This window comes from Pezoporus occidentalis, unplaced genomic scaffold, assembly GCF_034315485.1.
Source record: "Pezoporus occidentalis ecotype Australia unplaced genomic scaffold, CSIRO_AGI_Poc_V1 ctg117, whole genome shotgun sequence".
Taxonomy (NCBI): Eukaryota; Metazoa; Chordata; class Aves; order Psittaciformes; family Psittacidae; genus Pezoporus; species Pezoporus occidentalis.
In genome coordinates, this window is record NW_026912961.1 from 5,993,297 (window position 1) to 6,012,786 (window position 19,490).

General features: G+C 36.6%; 1 protein-coding gene across 5 annotated transcripts in view; it reads left to right on the forward strand.

The window, feature by feature from the left end:
- TMC1 (transmembrane channel like 1) overlaps positions 1-19,490 on the forward strand; it is a 58,193-nt gene that overhangs the window by 26,041 nt on the left and 12,662 nt on the right. For 2 of the 5 annotated variants that reach the window (XM_062641091.1, XM_062641109.1), the window contains 5 exons: positions 5,571-5,677; positions 6,549-6,647; positions 10,128-10,270; positions 12,748-12,892; positions 14,744-14,938. In XM_062641091.1, the coding sequence (XP_062497075.1) occupies positions 5,571-5,677; positions 6,549-6,647; positions 10,128-10,270; positions 12,748-12,892; positions 14,744-14,938 (689 nt within the window). The remainder of the gene's footprint in view (positions 1-5,570; positions 5,678-6,548; positions 6,648-10,127; positions 10,271-12,747; positions 12,893-14,743; positions 14,939-19,490) is intronic. The other 3 variants (XM_062641100.1, XM_062641116.1, XM_062641125.1) reach the window with 3 other exon arrangements.

Genomic DNA, 19,490 nt, shown 5'->3' on the forward strand with positions numbered 1-19,490 from the left:
GTATTTTGGCATTATTGCTCTCATTTTCAACCATATAATACAATACAGAGAAAACAACAGTGGTCTTGTATGTCCCCATGTATTAAGCATAAATATAAAAGCACCCAGGGTACTTAGTACTATGTTTATGTTTGAGAGTAGGTTTTTGGCATGTCAGTTTTGTGTTTAAGTTCCAGTGATGCATTTAAAATTCAGACCTTTCTTTGAAGGAGATTTAGCTTAATTACACAGGTACCTGAGTGAAGCTTGCCACTGATGAAATGCAGATGAAAGTGTGATGCAAACTGATTTTAGAGAAGCTGCCTTTGGAAGAAGTTGCGGTTTGCATCAAAAGTCAATAACCAGAAAAGCAGAATAACAGGAAAATGATAAACTGTGAATTTTGTGCTGTTTTGACTGCAAAATAGCCCTTGAGAAGAACTTGCATAATGTCCTGAAAGATATGGTCTATGGACTCCTCAATAAATTATCTACTCACTTGAGGCAGAGTTTAGAAAGAAGCTGCTGTGTGCGCGTAGTTAAAATCAATCTCGGCAGTTAGATATACATGGTCTCTTACTGGTCTGGAGATATAATAGACATCTCGAGGATTTGTGAGAACAACATTTCTGCAAGTTTCTGCAAGGGAGTAATCATGGCACAAGCTGTTCTGCTAGTAATAACTTCCAACAGATACATTTGTTTCCCTGTAAAATCAGAATGCAAAAAAATAGAACAGGGTAATTTTTCCAGTCTTGCTTTTATATCTATTTAGTTTTTCATTTAAATGAGTAACAGTTTTACTGTTACCTGGAAGGTCCCCAAATGGCAGTGGGATAGCAACTTTCAATAATCTCAACAGGTGAGATTATTTATTCTTTTTCTACTTATTTTTATTTTTCATACGCTGAACTTTGGTCGGAAAGTATAGTCTAGAATAAGGCTTTATTTCAAGGGAGGAGCTGTGAAATATTGCTGAGGAAAAGAGTTTGCAGTCACAATTTACTTGATTCTGGTTAATCCAAGCAGTAGCTCTCAGGATGTACCTCATATTAATACGTTTGTAGTACTAAGATCAAGGTCATCTTAATGATGACACTGATAAAGCTGCCAAGGAAAAAAAGGGGATTTAGGTATTAAACAAGGAGAATTATGGGAAACTTAAATGGAAAAAGTATAGTCTGTGTGTAAGGGAAAGTAAAGATTAAGACACATTGAGTCACAGAGGCTAAAAAAACTACTGCTTCAACTTCTCCTAGAAAATCAAGTGTCATCTGAAATTATGTAGGTGGTGCATGTATTGCATGTTTATTAAAAGGGAAAGAGTAATCCTCTGTTTCTTGTCATTTAACAAACTCTTGGTGCTGAGTCAAGGATTACCCTGCATTCCCAAAATTTCAGGTTGGCAGAGTCACTATGCGATCATTTGTAAAACCATTTTTATATCAATCTCTGATCAAAATCTCCAGATTTGATCAGAGATCAAATACCTAACAGATAGGAGGAGCAGCCACCTTTTCAATGCTCAGCTTCAAGCTTGTGTATGTGAACTCCAGGGAACGAAATGTGTTTAACCATTACTTTCTTCAGACATGCAGTTGTGTTAAAGAAGCAGTGGTACCTCTGCAAGGAGAGGCATGTTGGGGCTTAGTTCAAACCCTTGTAAAATAACAATAACAGTACTAAATTAAACACATGACGTCAGAAAGTGAACAGAATGTGCCTGATACTGCTTATAAAGAATTTAGCAGAAAAATATTTTTGGCTGCTTAAGACTTTACATAAGACTTGCTAAATGCAGAACATTGAACACCTTAAAAGAATCTTGTTGGGAGAGGTAACACCTTGCATGTAACCACTGGATCCTTCAGTCTACCCAAAATACTGAGGAGTGATTGAAGAAAATGATTCAATGCTAGGCTTGGACACCAGGATCAATACTTTTATAGTTACTGTTGTTGGATAACATTGTTTGTGATGAGTCCGTACCCATGTCAGTTCCCATGGACTGCAGTTTCATGTAGCAAAATGTGGCTGTATGAAGGAAATCTGAGGGAGTATTTTCTACATGACAGTTCAGTTTTAAAGGAGACAGTAGAGTGAAGCAACAGATGACATCAGATTGTGACAGGTAAAGTAGGTTGTTTGGACCGTTCTTGGAATTCTGATGGTAGCAAATATGCTAGCTCAGTTCTCCACTATAGAGTTGGGCCTGCATGACTGCTTTCCCTGTCACTACACAGGTTAGCATTTTTAAACTAATATTTCTTTTTTGATAATTTTTCCACCAGAACACATGCATACACACAGGTAAGTGTCTGATATATTTCATTCACCAGGTAAATATGTTTGAAAAAGAAATGTTCATGGGTAGCTCCTACTTCTTCCAACAGCTGGGATTATAGTTCTATAAGCAGTCTCTTAACCCAAAGAAACTAGAAATAAAACTTATATAATCCTTGATGATCACTGCTAACACTATGCTACAAGTTATTTTCTTTCCAGAGGCAGGCACTATGCACAGAAGCATAAGTATTTGCAGGGTATAAGAAGAAGTAATGTCAATAGCACCTGAAAGAGATGTAGGAATTTTTAGGAGTTCTGTTTGAATCTTGTGTGATCCTAGCTTAAAAAAAAGTGTAAGCAGTGAGAGCATGAATAGAACAAGAACCTGACAGTTATATGCAGACTATTCTGTACAGAAAACATTTTCATTTGGCTAAATACCTTTATGTGAGGGAATATTTTATGCTCAGCAAACCTTTAGAGTTGTTAGCTTCCAACCAGTAAACTTTTCAGCATGAGTCATGTCTATGCTCTCATGTGAAGACAATTTGCATTTTCTGATATCAAAGTGAGCTCTTTATTAAGAAATCCCAAGCAAAAGACAGTACCTGTTTACAGTAGAAATAGGTGAAGTAAATATCATTTTCTAACCACTGAGAAACACTTATTTATCCTTCAGTCCTTCTAAAAAACTACATATGACCAACCAAGCATGACTGATACCTACTTTGAAATCTAGAGGATCAACAAAGTGAAGGAGATCAAGCCATATATTAATAGAATGATCTGTCTTTTTGGTGCAGCTCAGGAGTTAGCATGTACTAGAGGCTTTTTTTAAAAAAAAACTCTGATGCTTATACTTATGTAGTGCCGGTGGGCATTGATCCATTTTCAAAATTAGCCAGGGTAGTAGGTTGCAAATGAAAAGTGAATTAAGGTCCTGGATAGTGGATCAGTTAGATAACTACTGTGTAAGGTTTCTTCGACTTTTAAAAAAATACTGTATTGGTAAAACAATGATAGATGACATAGAAAGTTTTCTTGCACACAGACTGAAGAAAATCAGTAGCTGTGCTGCCCTACCACTGCCTAACTGATGCAGGAAACCTAAAGGGAAAAGCAATGTTGAAATAAACACACTTAATGAGAACAACAGAAGGGCTGAATTCACATGAAGTCAATAGATACACTATACCTTTAGGGAAAGAGGTTAAATGAAGAATGTGTTGGACTGGGAAAGGTGACACACCTGTGCCTGCCAGTGCTACTGAACCAAAAAGTTCCTTGAGCTGTTACTTACACACTAGAAAGACCTGGAAAGAAAATGCTTCATATTGAGCAAATTCTCTGTATCTTAGAGTTACACTGGTATGCTTGGGAACTCCTAAGGTACAAGACACAAGTTTTACTGAGGTTTTTTTTCTTATCATAGTTTCAGCTTGATGGAGAAATTTAAGCAGACTTCAAAAAGGTACTTTTGATAAACAAAGGGCTCCTTTATGATAGGTCTGAATAATCTATGAAAGAGACCAGCTAATGCTACAGGGAAATCTTAAGCATTCCTGTCTGCTTTGAAGAAATAATTCTGATTTTATTTCAAGGCCACTTGTAGACATACAAAACCATCTTGACCACATAAAGTCAAGTAATTCAACAGTCACTCTACTACACCTTGGATGTGTTACAGAAGAATATAGGAAAAAAATATTATTCATTATTAATTTTGGCAGAGAAGACAGACCTCTGTTTTAAGCTTTTCATACAGTGTCCTAAACTACAAACTTGCATTAATCACACATTTGGACTTTATATAAGGATTGTTTATGATGGGCCTGTGAACTGGCAGCAGGGGGATTGTCAGTGTTTAGATACTAAAATTATTGAGTTTTTCTGTATGTGATAATTATAATCAACAATTTCTTATAATAAATAAAAGAATAAATTAATGGAATAATCAAAACAAGAAAAAAGGAAAGTGCTAGCTCCATTTAAGCCCTAGCAACAAAACTCATCTGTAACATCTGCTTAGTTTCATAATGCTCCCCACTTTAACAAATAGGACCCTTCTTTTTACAGCCCTCTTTGGTTTGGTCTTGACTCTTTCAGGCCACCAGGTATCTAGAAAGGCCAGGTATCAACATGAATTTCTAGACTGTCTCAGGTAGGCTTCCTGCTTGAAAATTAGGGTCCTTTCTAGCACAGTGAGCCCTGCTTCAGACAACAGGTAGCAATCTTTGTGTTGGCAGTAGATAAATCTATTATTGATGTTTAAGAGAGATAGAAGTAGATAAGTAGATTAAGTATTTATATTTAGAAAATAGATGCTTATTTTCCTTACAGAATAAATATTCAGGAATATCTGCAACAGGACTTTATGGAAAACGCACATTTCTGGGTTTGGACAGGGAGAACCTCTTCATTGCACTGCTGAAATTTATACTGTGCATGACAATCTGTATGCCAATGCATAGTATGATGAAGTTCTTGATGCAGGAAAAGATGGCTAAAGACTACTTTAAAGTATTACTCTTCCATTCATAATTGCAACATATTGCACCACAGAGTGAACTCAAAACACTTGTGAAACTTGGACTGTTTTTTTTTTTACAGCTGGTGCAAGCTGATTTTTATCATGTTCCCTCTTGCCCCCTTTTTGGACCTGCTCAGTCTGGAAATGTAGTTAAGGGCAACCACAGCTAAATTATCCTCATCCTCGGGTAACCTTTTCACTTGTCAGAGGTTGTTCTTGACTCATTGATGAAAAAGAGTAAAGTCCATGTACAGTCTGTGCATTGTGATTTAGAGTTATAGAATCATAGCATGGTTTTGGTTGGCAGGGACCTTAAATACCATCTAGTTTCAACACCCATTCCATGAGCAGGGACACCTTCTACTAGACCAAGTTTCCCAAAGCCCCATCCAACCTGGCCTTGAGCACTGCCAAGGATGGGCCAGCCACAGCTTCTCTTCCAGTGCCTCACTACCCTCACAGTAAAGAACTTCTTCCTACTGTCTAATCTAAATTTCCTCTCTGTCAGTTTAAAGTGATTACCCCTTGTCCTGTCACTACCTGCCCTTGTAAAAAGTCCCTCTCCAGCTTTCTTGCAGGCCCCCTTTAGGTACTGAGAGGGCTGCTATAAGGTCTACGTTATAAAAAAAATTAGAATTATTGTAATAAAGCAAATTAAAAGCCTCCCCTGATTTTATTTATTTTAAATGAACTCTTAGTGTCTTCATCCTGAGGTAAAATAACATAAAACACCTGATCTATCTGGCCTTTTTTTTTACTTCTCATATTTTCATAGGTCACTTTGGCTCATCAGTAGCATCTTATTTCATATTCTTGCGCTGGATGTATGGAATAAACATGATTCTCTTTGGACTGACCTTTGGACTTGTAATGATCCCTGAGGTGGGAATCTTTTAAATTATCATTGAGAATTGCTATGTGAATTTCTGTCTTTGCAGTGAGATTTCATAAGACTGGACCTTTAAATAAAATTTTCATCTCTTTATGTTCCATTTAAAACTATTAATTTGTACTAAGTCTTTAAAGATGTAGTTTCTTTGGGGACGGTTTTCTCTACAGAGAAATGTCTTGAAATAGACGTGTTCTGAAAGTGTTTTCGCATAGTCTAGGATTGTGCTAAACTTTTTTTTTCTATGGAGAAAAGAAGAGGAACTGAGACTAAGAGGCTGACAAGTAGAATATCTTGACTAAAATGTGCATTTGAATAGAAAGATGCATTCCAGGCCTCTGAGGCACCATGACTCCTTTTTAGCTGCCTTAACACTCACATGTTGATAAAGTCCAGCAGGCCTATAAAGTCATGAGAGACCCCTCATGTTTTGCACTGTGTGCAGCATCAGTTAATAGTGCTGCTCAGGGCAGATGTAATTCAGGCAGAAATTACTTCTGTGAAATGTAATATTTTTCTAGTTCATTTAAGGCACCATATTGTCCCTAAAAAGAGGATTTATATGGAATTGAAAGTATTCTGCCATCTCCCTGATTTCAGTATTCCACATCCTCTTGTCTTCTAGTAAGTGGATGGGAAAAGGTCAAATAGAAATTTCAGAGTTTTCTAGTTCAACATTTCAATAGCATGATCCGTCTTCCACTGAAGCCAAAACAGAAAAGATCCTCAACAGTTTTCAGGGTAAAGCCTGGAAAGGACCCTGTGAGGCCTTGTTCTGTGGCTGAGCAGCAGTGGGATAACTGTCCCTTCTCTTTCTTGGTATTTTGCTTTAAAATGTAAATTACTCTAATTTTTTGGTTCCAGGCTTTGATGGGGAAGCCATATGGCTCTTTACCTAGAAAAACTGTCCCAAGAGCTGAAGAAGCAAGTGCTATGAACTTTGCTACTCTCTGGGATTTTAGTGTAAGTATGCGTAAGCTTGCAGTACTGCATATTCACATGACTCTTTGATGATTCTCTTATTCACTTCAGTATCTAATATTCAGAGATATCAAATATTTCAGAAGAAAATGGCAATAGAAGTAATTTACTTTTTTTTCTCTATAAGTTCTGAACATAAGTGTTTCCTTCAGAGTAAACATGTAATTAAGCTCAGTGTCCACATTTCAGTGCACATTTCAGTATATGTAGCAATACGAGAACACATGGGGAAAAGTCTCGAAGATGGATTCACCTCCCTGGCTACTTACTTTCTGTTTCTTATAGATTAATTTTGTCCTCTGCTTTTATATGATTAAGGTTATGAACTTGAGAATGCAGTGTGAATTAGAAAAAAAAAAATCCGTTAATGTGCTATGTAGACTTCCTAAAACAAGCAATGCTGTCTTTAATTTTTCTCACAGAATCTGCAGATATTTTAGCTGAATTGAGAAATATGTCTTAATTCTTTACCTTTAATATGATGCTCGGTCTAGTTTATGGATCTATAACTTTTGTAGTGCCAAGCTAATGGTATGTTCTTAAATATGTCATTCTGTTTTTTCTTCCTGAAAACAACAGTTTTATCTAATTTTGCGTATGCCATGTCACTGTAGTCAGCCACTTTATATAAATGATACAACTTAGCATAAAGTCAGCTGACAAAAGTTTGGTAGTACAATATGTAGCTTTGAAGGCTGGTAGGTTTCTCTCTGGTGTGCAATGTCATCAAAAGGCTCTCTTCAGCTGTGAAAGGGTGCAACCACCAAGTTAAGGTTTTCCTTCAGATTTATAGAAGCAGCATCCACTGGACTGAGTGTGATTTCTCCCTCAATCTGCTGCTCCCTTCTGTAAGACATACCAATACTTCTAAGGAGTTATGCATATGCATATCTTTTAACACTAGTATTCTTTTAGAAAAACCAATACGAATATGATGGTGGAGGGAGACCCGTTTCTTGGAAAAAAACTCAGGTGCAGGTTCCTCCAGTTTACAGTACATCCTTTCCAGCTGTCTGCAGAATGACTTATCTAAAAGTGACCTCTCTGAGTACATTTAGCACCTCATTTAAAAATTACTACTCTGTGCAGACTTGGTGCATGTAGGGTCCTGTTCCATCTCTGCCAATGGGGAGAAATGTGCAGGCTGTGGAGCCTATGTAGGCAATCCCAGGAGGGGCATAGGCAGATTTTCATACCTGTCCCCTTTCCAATAGGATGTCTTCATAAAGAGGGTACAGGGTACATGTCTATACTTCTTACTAATATTGCCATTTTTAGTATGGTTAACCTGTGGAGGGATCCCTAGTCTCTGGTATGCAAATCTCAAACAAGATCCCTTGGTTTGTGACTCAATACCTTTATGTGGGGACTCCAATGATGCCAGATTTCTGGTCCTTTATTTATCTTTCTTGGCTCTACTTTCAATTTGCAGCTATCAGAAGAGTTAAAATGAGGTTGTAAAATGACAGAACATTGGAAAAACTTGACTGGATACACCCATTTTCTCATTTACAAGCAAATCTTTTAGGTTTGTTAACTGTAGACAACTGAATTTAAAGAAAATCTTGTAATAATAGGTAAAAATAAAAATCACAATATTTAAAGGTACAGAAAGTGAAGAGATTATTTCTGCTTTATTTTACCACATAAAGTGATGGAGCTTCCTTGGATGCAAAAGGATAGAAAGATCTTTCTAAAAAGCCACATGGTACATTTTGTAATGACTGCTGCATAAAATGATATTGGGTCTCGTTCATTAGGAGTTGTATATTTGAGTGACATGAAGAATACATCTAGACACGTAGCTGGAAAGTTAGATAATGATGATGACAGTATAAAATGAGAAAAATCACAGCGATACTGGAGAAAAAGGAATCATAGTAACCTGGAGATTTTGTAAAGAGAATAGAGACTAGAAGAGGGTTATACAGCAAATATGAAAAAAGTTTTAAAAAGAAACATATTTGAGAAAAAATGAATGAAGACAGATTGTGGAAAGAGACAGGAAGTTTATAATAGGTGTCAAAAACAGGATCTGACAGCTCCGAAGAAGAAATTAGAGTAAATAACAGAGTAGCAGTTCACACAAGGTGCAAATGAAAAGCTAATAAACAGAATAAGGCAGTGCAAGAGAAGGATCACCTTAAATATTGAGGGGAAAAAAGAAGACATCTTTAATTGAACATCACAGGAAATGGTATCTTTCATCTGTTAGCAATTCTTGTATGCTACCAAGTTACAAATAAATGAACCCAGATCAGCAAACATTATTTTATCCCAAAACAAGAAACTCAAGCTCCCACCAATTTTTAGGACAGTAAAGAAAAGATGATTTCAACATATCTTTTGCTTTTGTGCACTTGATACCCTTGCACTTGCACTTTTGCTTTTTGTGCACTTGCACACTCTCTGACATGTCAGAGAGACACAAATTTGGATTTTGCTATATTTAAATAATATTCTTATCTCACCCCTCTTTTATGTTAGTCTTGGGAAGGAGTGGAAAAGATCTTCCATAAATACCTTTACACAGCTAAAAAAATATTTCAGGTCGCATGGCGAAATGCAATAGGCAAAGCCTAGGAAACAGCATAAGGAATGACATGCAGTGGAGGAATTATCTCTGACTTTTCAGAACACAGTGACTTAAAAAACATTTTAATACTCTGAGGGACCCAAAAGGCTCTCCAAAGTTGTGTTAGACTGTAATGAAACTTAGGCTCAGTTGGAATTATAGGGATACTCTAATACTATTGAATTTGAATATGTCCTGATTGTGTAGATGTTTTACTAGTAGTTAGCAACAAATGTATTCTATAACAATAGTTCCTTTATCAGAGAAGAACATCTGTTCCGTGTAGGCACATCTCTCAACGCTATTCTGATATGAATTAAAATTAGATATGTTGATTACTAAATCAAGACATTTTGAATAATATTTTTAAAAGCCCCTGCATGCTGGATAATTATCCATAACATGCAACTATCTGTTGGTTCACGTATTTTGAATGATTTCACAATGAACACCAGACAGCACTGATAGGCAAAGAAGGCATATGAGAATTTTGTATCAAATAGGCTATGAAAGTAAATTTTAGAAATGTGAAAATTCAGTTAAGTCTGGCATTTTATCTGCACATAATTTTTAAGGCAAATTTTGTAAACTGAGATGTTTTTGCCTTTGCAACAAGAAGTATGTGGATAAAAACCTTTTCACTCATAAAATCATAGAGTGCCCATGAAGAATTTTAGAGGTAAAAGATTTGAAAGTTGCCATGAAGTATTCTAGGTCTTTGTAGATGAAAGGAGAATTTTTTTTTCATCCTGTGACATTTATTATAGTGATGCTTACACCTGTTAGAATGCATTGAAATGGATATTTCGGTACACTTCTATTGGTACAATTTCTGAGTACATGCATATTTAACAGACATGACATTATATTTTTTGATGACTTTTCAGGGCTTTGCACAGTATTCTGTACTCTTTTATGGTTACTACAATAACCAGAGGACAATTGGATGGCTCAAGTTCAGGATGCCTCTTTCATATTTTCTTGTTGGTGTTGGGACTATTGGCTACAGCTTTATGATTGTCATTCGAACGTAAGTTCTCCTTGGATCTCAGATAAAGTACACTCAAAAAGGCAGATAATTCCACTGTTGATCACTGAGACTACCTTATAAAAATATGATACTTTTAAGGGCAGGACAATGCAACATCAAGTGCAAGGTCTAAGTCATGTAGGATTCCTTCACTCTGTGTTTATTTGTCTATTGTTTTACACAAGCAACTGGGTCACAGTGTTGTGGAACTAGGAAAAAATATTTGCTAAAATAAGTTAACACTTCCCTCCTGAATTTCAGCCCATCTTTTCAAAATACTCTGCATCTAGCAGAATGTCAGCTAACATCCAGGAAATTCAGTTGTTCTACCTTTAATGATAACTTATGTGAGTTAAATTCTTTTATGAAGGAAGAGGGGAAGAAACAAAGAAACATATGGCAAATAATACTGTGTGTAATTCACAGTCAGCAGTAAATGAGTCTCTGCAAGACTATAGCAGAGTGCTCACATTTGCACTGTAGTGTAGAATTAATGCTACTGGACATTGTAAAGATTTAATCATAGAGGTAAGTGAAACAGGGCCTAGGCAGCAAAACTGGTGATACATTAGTCATTTAGCTCTTAAATTCTGGACTTGAATATAGTCTTAAGATCAGAATTTAAATGAAATAAAATTATAATTTTATAGCTAAGTTCATTATAGGGATAAACTTTGATAATTCTGACAGTTTCTAAGGAGATAAGCTGCCAAGGAATATAACTTTTAATAATCTTGATTCAAGCAAGGTGACCTACTACAACAATACTGTCAGCTGTAGTGGTGGCTTTAAAAGATGCCTACAGTGAAAAAAAACAGAGCATTGCAAGGCAAGATTCAAGGACGCTTGTCAATACAGAGAAAATTGCAGCTGATATTTCCAGTGTTTTGTCCTGAACTCAGGATTTTTTACTTGCATGAGCACTAGGTTAATTCATGTTCTCTTTTTCAAATATGATATGGTTTCTGCATAGGGAAAGAAACATTTCAGAAGAAAAAAAAGAAAGTCTGCAGTTACATATATGTATTTTGGAGGAGGAAAAAAGTAGCACAATAAAAAAGTAATAGTTTTGGTTCAAAACTACTTTCTTTTCTTTTTATTATGTAGATGCGAAAATAAGAAAATTCTTAGTCTCAGACAGCAGCATTTCAGTGACTGCCACTCAGAAAAAAAAAAAAAAGAAAAAAAGAATCCTCTAGAAGAAAATCCCTGTGGCCCAAATGAAGGAATATCCTTGAGGAAAAAAATAAACTGTTAACTTCCCATCTGGCCACGTGACAGAAACTAAAAGCAGTGTAACAGAAGGTGGTACCATTTTTTTGCTGTTGACTAAGATCTGGAAAAGGGAATATCTATGTTAAAGAGGTAGGGAGGATACTAAGCATTATTATTCTAATTAGGGAACATATTTATATGTAGGGCTTCTCTTTGCAGCTCTTTCAGTACATAACATAAAAGAAAAATATTTCAGCTCTCAAAGAAATCATATCCCAACCACAAGACTCTTCCACTAGTTCATTGGGAACTCTTGAGAAGGAATTATTTTAATTTAGAAAGAAGCTGCAGGACAGATCCTAACAAGAACCTTTCCTGATGTCTCTCCCTTCTGTATATGAGCAGCAAAACAAAAAAAAACAGCCCTGGTACTGGTTTATGACAGCTCAGAAAGATTTCAGGTGTTGTTTACTTATTATTGTCTTCTCCTATTTGGCAGTATGTATTTTAACGAACTGTTAAAAATGAGGTATGTAGAGTGTATTGATATTAATAACATAAATGTGCTGCATTAGTGAGCTTTTCCTGACCAAGAAATAATTCAATACTGAAGGCTAGATGGTTTGTACCCTACCAATATACTCCATCCTTGTGCTTAATTGTTTGAATTAAGTAGTAAAATCCATAGAAGCAAGACCACTATTATTACATGAATGACAATGCTTTGAAACGAAGTTACCATTTAAAATTAATTCAAATCACTAAAGAAAGAATTTGAGGCTTCTGGATACTGTTATCAATCTTGTTTATAAATGCATAGAAGATGAAAAGGAAGCTGTACTGGTAATACTGTTATATGGTAATAACCACATTTGCTCTGGCTTTTTATTTTAGATTTTTTCTTTGTGAAATCTCTAATAAAATCTATGATAGTTCAGGATGCTTTGCACCTCTCCATTCCAGAGATTTTCTTCATATTGTTTTCCTATTGGGTTTCTCTCCAGCAGAGTTTCTCTGATGTGTGAATGAAAGAAATTAATTCTCTCTCATGAAAATGTGCTTATAAAATGTCTAAATATGAAAATCTCTATCCTTCTCTCTTGTTTCAGACTAAATGTTCCAGGTTTAGTATAACATAACTAAATGCAATAACTTTTTTTTTTTTCAGAACAACGTTAGGATTTAGGAACAATTTAAAAGTTATGCTCACATTTCAGAAATATTTCTAACAAGGACTTCATCTGTCTTTCTGGCTTTTGTAGAATGGCAAGAAATGCAAATGATGATGGTGGTGGGGATGATACTAGTTTTAATTTCAGCTGGAAAATGTTCACAAGCTGGGACTACTTGATTGGAAATCCTGAGACAGCAGATAATAAGTTTGCCTCCATCACAACAAGCTTTAAGGTAAAATAGTGCTCACTAAGGACAGGTAACCTGATTTGTCTGTCACACGGGTGTTAATCAAATGAAACTAAGGTCAAGTATTAGTTGTGTTGGAGCCTTGAAAATTAAACAAGAATTGTCACCTCTATACCCTTCTGAGTATTGGTCTTTGTGCCTTGCTGTCTTAATTTTTTCTTTCTTGATTGTGGAAGAGAAAAGCATTAACAAAATCTTTTGTGTTCTCTGTGACTGTAATACTAGTTTTAGAAAAATGATTCTACTGTAAAATAATCTCCTTCTTTTCCTCATCTCTGATGTCTTCCATTTTCTATGGTGCTTGTCTGAAAAACTTTTTTTTTTTAATGCTGGTGACATTTTGCTAACCTCACATTATCATTTTCTCTTGCTACGTGGAAGAGACACCATCAGATAAAGCAATAGGATCATCTATAAAGGGCTATTCTTCATATCAGAATTAGCCTCAGAATTTTGGTGTATACTTGCATTTCAATAAGCAAAAGAGGTTATCTTCCTTACATAAAAAAAATTTTTTATCTTGAAATTAATTATCAAATAAATCCCAGTTTGCAAGGCAATACAAGGTTTTTTCAGGCCTCTTCAATTTATAGGCTATGTTGACGTCAAGAGTCACTGTATGAAGAATCTGGGGCAGGATGTGAGATGCACCGCTGTGAAAACAGTGAAGGGGATATATTCTATATGTTGAATGTTAAAGAATGTGTTTCTACACTGGGGTCACTAGGACACATCAATGCAGCATGTAAAGGAAAGTTTAATTTAAAATGTAATAATGTACAGGGAATACACTGGAAAGGAGTTGCCAGGTAATAATCAAGGTGCTAGACTTTCAGTCATACCGACAACATAACAACAGGGGAGCTGGAGGACTGAGCACTGATTGCGTTATCCAGTCACACACAACATCCTTCTCACCCTTCCTTTTCCTACATGCCTACTGTTCTCAGTTGCTGAAAGATATTTGGAGAGGCATACAATTCAGTAGAGACAGAGGAAATTTTAACAAATAAACTCATGAAGCTTTACTGCTATCTTTGCAAATGAGAAAAGAACCTCATAAAGAAAGAGAAGTTTTGTCTTGGGTGAAGTCATGGGAGTTTTGCTCAAGACTTTCATTTATGTAACAAACAGAAGTCGCAAGAAAAACAGAACTATGCAAGGTAATTATTTCAATGCAGAAGATCAGCTTCTCCTCTGTGCAGGTGATCTTTATGCCAAAGTGAGAAGCTGTAACCAAACTCCCTTTCATGAGGACACTTCAGAGCAAAAGCCCCTTCTGCTGGTCAAACTCAAGAGCTGCAGATTATAGTTACACCTGAGTCTTAATATTTATCAGTACTGGCCAACAAATGTTTTATTCTGCAGTCTGAAGCTGTGCACTGTCTGCCTTTTTTTGAGATTCCTACATCTAAACTGTCCATTCCTTCTGAATTAAACATTTTTTCTCATTCTCACAAATTCACATTTTAAAGGTGTGCCAGTTCCTTTTCTGACAGCTATTCACACATCTATCCTGCTGGGTCACTCAGCTGCACAGCACCCCACAAGCTCACAGAACATGCTGGTTCCTGTTTGGCACACGAGTACAGGTATAATGGGACTCAATGGGGACACACTCAATAGAAACAAATTGAACTCTGGGAGACAAAACCCCAAGGTCTCCCAGGGTCTAAACCGGATTTTATGACACAATGTAAGTTCACGTCAAAACATGATATCCAAGTGTGCATTCACATCTTGGTAATTTACTTAACTGACTTCTAACAACTAGGGAAACAATGTGGGGTCTTAACCATTAAAGTACTCATAGTATTTTCTTTCTCACAAGTGCAGGAAGCTATTGTGGAGGAGCAGGAGAGCCGAAAAGAGGAAAATATTCACTTGACTCGATTCCTGAGGGTTCTTGCTAACTTCTTAGCCCTGTGCACACTTGCTGGGAGTGGCTACCTCATCTTTTTTGTCGTCAGAAGATCCCAGAAATTTGCCCTGGAAGGTCTGGAGAACTACGGGTGGTGGGAAAGAAATGAAGTTCGTGCTAGCACATTTTTAAAATAGATGTGGTTTGAAACTGTGTTCCTCTGCTCTGCATGTTGCCTCTTTTTCCTGAGAACTTAAATACTCTGAGTGTGGGTGGTAAATTCTAACAAAAGAATTGTCCTTGTCTCTCTGCTTCCAACTTCATTAACATGATTATTCCTTGGTTCATTCTTTCAAATGCCCCTTTGTATTTAGTTTCCATTTGAGGCATTTACCTTTCCTCCTCTGTGCTCTTAAGATTGTTTTCCAGCCACTGTATGGACTCATAAGATGTTTGTTGTTGCTTTCCTCCTGAGAGTGGCCCAAGCACCGGTGTGTAGGCATATCCAAAGTTATCTGGGGCCTTGTGGACAGCAATAGGATGAAACTCGTGTGTTGCTGTTCCAGATGCCCAGTCAAAAAGTCCAATATCATTTTTTTATGCTTCTCTTCTTCTAGCGCAGACGAAGCCTTGCCTGATAGAGGTGTATAGTGATAGTGATTCTGTTTGCTGTAACAGTGTGCAGTAAACACCCAAAGTCAGTGCTGCTATACGAAAACCTAGGAAGGGTTTACTTTCTTAGCAGACACTGCTCTGCACATTCTAAAACTAGTTGTTTGTTACTTCAAGCTCCTCTTCTGAGCTGAAATGTAAAGTAGATGTCTGATTTAAGGTAAGGCAAAAAAAGATGCTAGCCTCAAAAGCTGCTGGGATGGGTGACAATGGACTGAGGAAAGTCAATTCTGAATTTTCAACACCAAAACCTTACTGGGACAGTAACATAAAAACTCCATTAATCCACCTCTGGAATCCACAAAAAGGGGGCTGTTGAGATCGGGTTATTTTATAAAAGTTGTTACATTTTGATCTGATGGAAAAGTTGTGTACAGAACTGCTTGAATTAAAGTCACATTAGCTCTAACTGTGATAACAGACTAGCAGATGGAGACAGTTCAGGAGGAATTCAGCTTTCAGTTGAAAGGTGTAGTAACAGATTTGTAGGAACAAGAACTGTCCTACTGAAAGCTGTTATATTATCTTATGCTGCAATCTGGAAAGTAGTTAGGGGTATGCATGTTTACATTCATTGTTTTACTTTGCTTTACAAAAAAGTACTGTTAAGGAGACCCTGTATCACAAAACTAGGATGTGGAGCAGATGTGTCTCTACAGGACAGTAGATACTGCAACATTGCCACTATTTGGCTAAAGAATTTTTCTTACTGGCAGAAAATGGATGTGTTTGTGAGGCATAAGATACTGCCCTTGCTTGGATATCAGTATTTAATTACATAAATATATGACTTATATTTAACAACCATTTAAAGAGTTTTCTAGACTCTCTTGTGTTTGTATCATTAACAAACAAATTGAGACTTTGATGAGAAAAATACCCTATAAATACTTAATGTACTACTACTTAGCACAAACAGAAGTGCAGCTCTTACACTTCAAGCAATAGTATGTAAAAACAGCATTCTTCATAAAAATAGCTCTTTTTGAAATAGATTTCTTTTCATCACACTGGATGTATTAAAGGATTAAAACAATGTTTACATATAATTATGGTGTCAGGTAAACACATTTTTTATCATCTATTCCTGAGATTCACAGCCTAATAAATTGCCACTGGTCACTTTGTGGATAACACCTTTTCCTCTCTGACTACCTTGTCATAATGTTGCAAATTTTTAAACTCCCTTTCCACATTTGTATTACCTAATTCTGTCAGATCACAGTTCAGATATAATTGTCTAATGTGTCATGAAATGCAGAAAAATAGAGGAAACAGAGTGGGACTGATAAGGGATTACATCAGTCCTTGCATTGCTTCTCATGCATGGATTTGCCTTGGTGGTTAGTCATGGGTGAAAGATGATTCTGCATCATGTGACAATTTCCCCATGGTTGTAAAATGGAGAATAGTGCCATGATTCCCTTGGTAAAGAGTTCTGAAATTGGATCAAAATTACTAAAAATAAATTTGACTTTTCTCATTTGATAGAAGACAGTTTGCAGAGGTAGAAGATAAAACGAGCATCTCTCTGTTAATGAGGTACCCCATTTTCTCAAATTTATTCCTGTACTGTTTAAAAACAAACCTACTTAAAACCAGAAAAAACTCATGAGGAGACTTTTTTTAATAATTTTTAATATTTCAGATCTTGCTAGCTGAAACAACCCCAGAGATCTTTTGCCGAAAAATATCCTGCTATTTACTTTATATGTTCCCAGTTATGGATATGGAGTACATTTATATTGAGGTTATTAAGCCATGTTGGTAATGCTCTGTTTAGTTCTAGAAATCATCAAGCAAATTCTATTACTATGAAATATAATTTCTAGTTTTAATTTCTTTTTTTTTAAAAATGAAACTGTTTACTAGAAAAGTAAGTCCTTCTTAGTGCTTTCTGCAGCCAGTGCTAGACAAATCTATAACTACTGCAATTATTGTTAGCTTTAGATATTTACTCTTAATGAACTTATCATTTAATCAACTAGCAGTCAGTGTTCAATATTTTATGTTGTGTTGACACAGTTTAATGTGCTCGGGGGCTGATATTTACATGCTATTGAAGCCACAGGATTTCTTAGTAGGTTCAAAGTAGCCAGAAAATCTTCTGTAAGCAGTAATTTTCTGCCTTTCAGAGTGTAACACAGGGGTTTGGGTTTCAGGAGTATTTAATGTCACAGAAGGATAAAACCCTGTGTTTTGGACCAGAGTTTTAATAATTAGTGTGCCCCTTGGTTGTGGTTCCTTTCTTACAGAAACTTCTCATATTAAGGCAGAGACAGCTTCTGAGATCCCCTCAGCTGATAGTGAATATAAGACAACATTGACTATCAACCATAATTCTAGCATGATAGCGTGCTGCCCCAGTCACACTTTTAAATTCCAAATCCACTTTTTTTTTAAAGTCACACAGAGCAGTGAAACTGGCACTGATAAAAACAGGGAAAGAAAATCTGCTCCAGCACCTGAGCTTCAAGAGGACAAGAAGTCCAGAATTTAAATCAGCTCCTTTGTGAAATCAAACTGGATTAAAGTGGATAAAATTGAATGGATAATTCAGTGGATGATTTTTTTGTTCAGCAAAATCCCTCTCAGAAGCCAAAAAATACAGAAAATATATCTATGAAACTACATGAGAAATGTTTAAGTTTTTGGTATACCAAAACCATTATAGCTTTGGATTTTGAAGACTTGATGTGCTACATGTCTAAGTAAAATTTTTGCATTTTTGGTTGCAATAATTTCTCACTTTTCAGCTTTGTAAGTTTCTGGGCCTCATTTCACCTCTCATCTTCATGATGTCTTTTCTCCAGAATGAGAAATGCTATTGAGATGGGTAACATGAATAATCAAGGCATGTAAAAATGCAGATAGAAAGCAAATGAGAAAATATGCATGTTTCAGATAAGTGATAAAAAAGGCAAAACATAATAAAAATATAGAAAATAGTGAATGTTTAAGAGGAAGAAAAGCAGTGATTTCTGTCCTGCCTCTCCCACACAGCAGAAAGAAAGCTTTCAATAAGGTTAGCAGGTACTGCATTTAGAAGTGCCCAAAGAACACATATCTTCTTCCAAAATGCATATTTATTATGTCTTCTAGTATGAGAACTAAGGGACATCAAATGAATTCGGTAGAAGCCAGCTTCAGAAAAGGCCAAAGGGAAAGAATGGTAGATGGTGGGTACCAGTGCTACAAATGTCAAAACTTACATTTGTCTGAAGTATTTCATCAGAACAGAATTTTTGTATTGAAAATAGGATGTGCAGCCTGTTACAATAATTTTAGGAATACACAATTAGTTGTGTTGGCTATAGCTGACTCCTGCAGTTTTGCCATCTTGGGCCATATCTGGTGTAAAGTCTGGTGTAAAGAAGGACTTGGGGGTGTTGGTCAATGAGAACATGAACATGAGCCAGATTCAGTGTGCGCTTGCAGCCCAGAAAGCCAATCATATCCTGGGCTGCATCAAAAGGAGCGTGACCAGCAGGTCAAAGGAGGTGATCCTGCCCTTCTACTCTGCTCTCATGAGACCTCACTTGGAGTATTGTGTGCAGTTCTGGTGTCCTCAACATAAAAAGGACATGGAACTGTTGGAACAAGTCCAGAGGAGGGCCACGAGGATGATCAGGGGATTGGAGCACCTCCCGTATGAAGACAGGCTGAGAAAGCTGGGGCTGTTCAGCCTGGAGAAGAAAAGGCTGCGTGGAGACCTCAGAGCAGCCTCCCAGTATCTGAAGGGGACCTATAAGGATGATGGGGACAGTCTCTTCATTATGGACTGTAGTGATAGGACAAGGGGTAATGGGTTAAAACTTAAACAGGGGAAGTTTAGATTGGATAGAAGGAGAAGTTCTTTACTGTGAGTGTGGTGAGGCACTGGAATGGGTTGCCCAGGGAGGTTGTGAATGCTCCATCCCTGGCAGTGTTCAAGGGCAGGTTGGACAGAGCCTTGGGTGAGATGGTTTAGTGTGAGGTGTCCCTGGCTGTGGCAGGGGTGTTGGAACTAGATGATCTTAAGGTCTTTTCCAACCCTAACTATGATTCTAT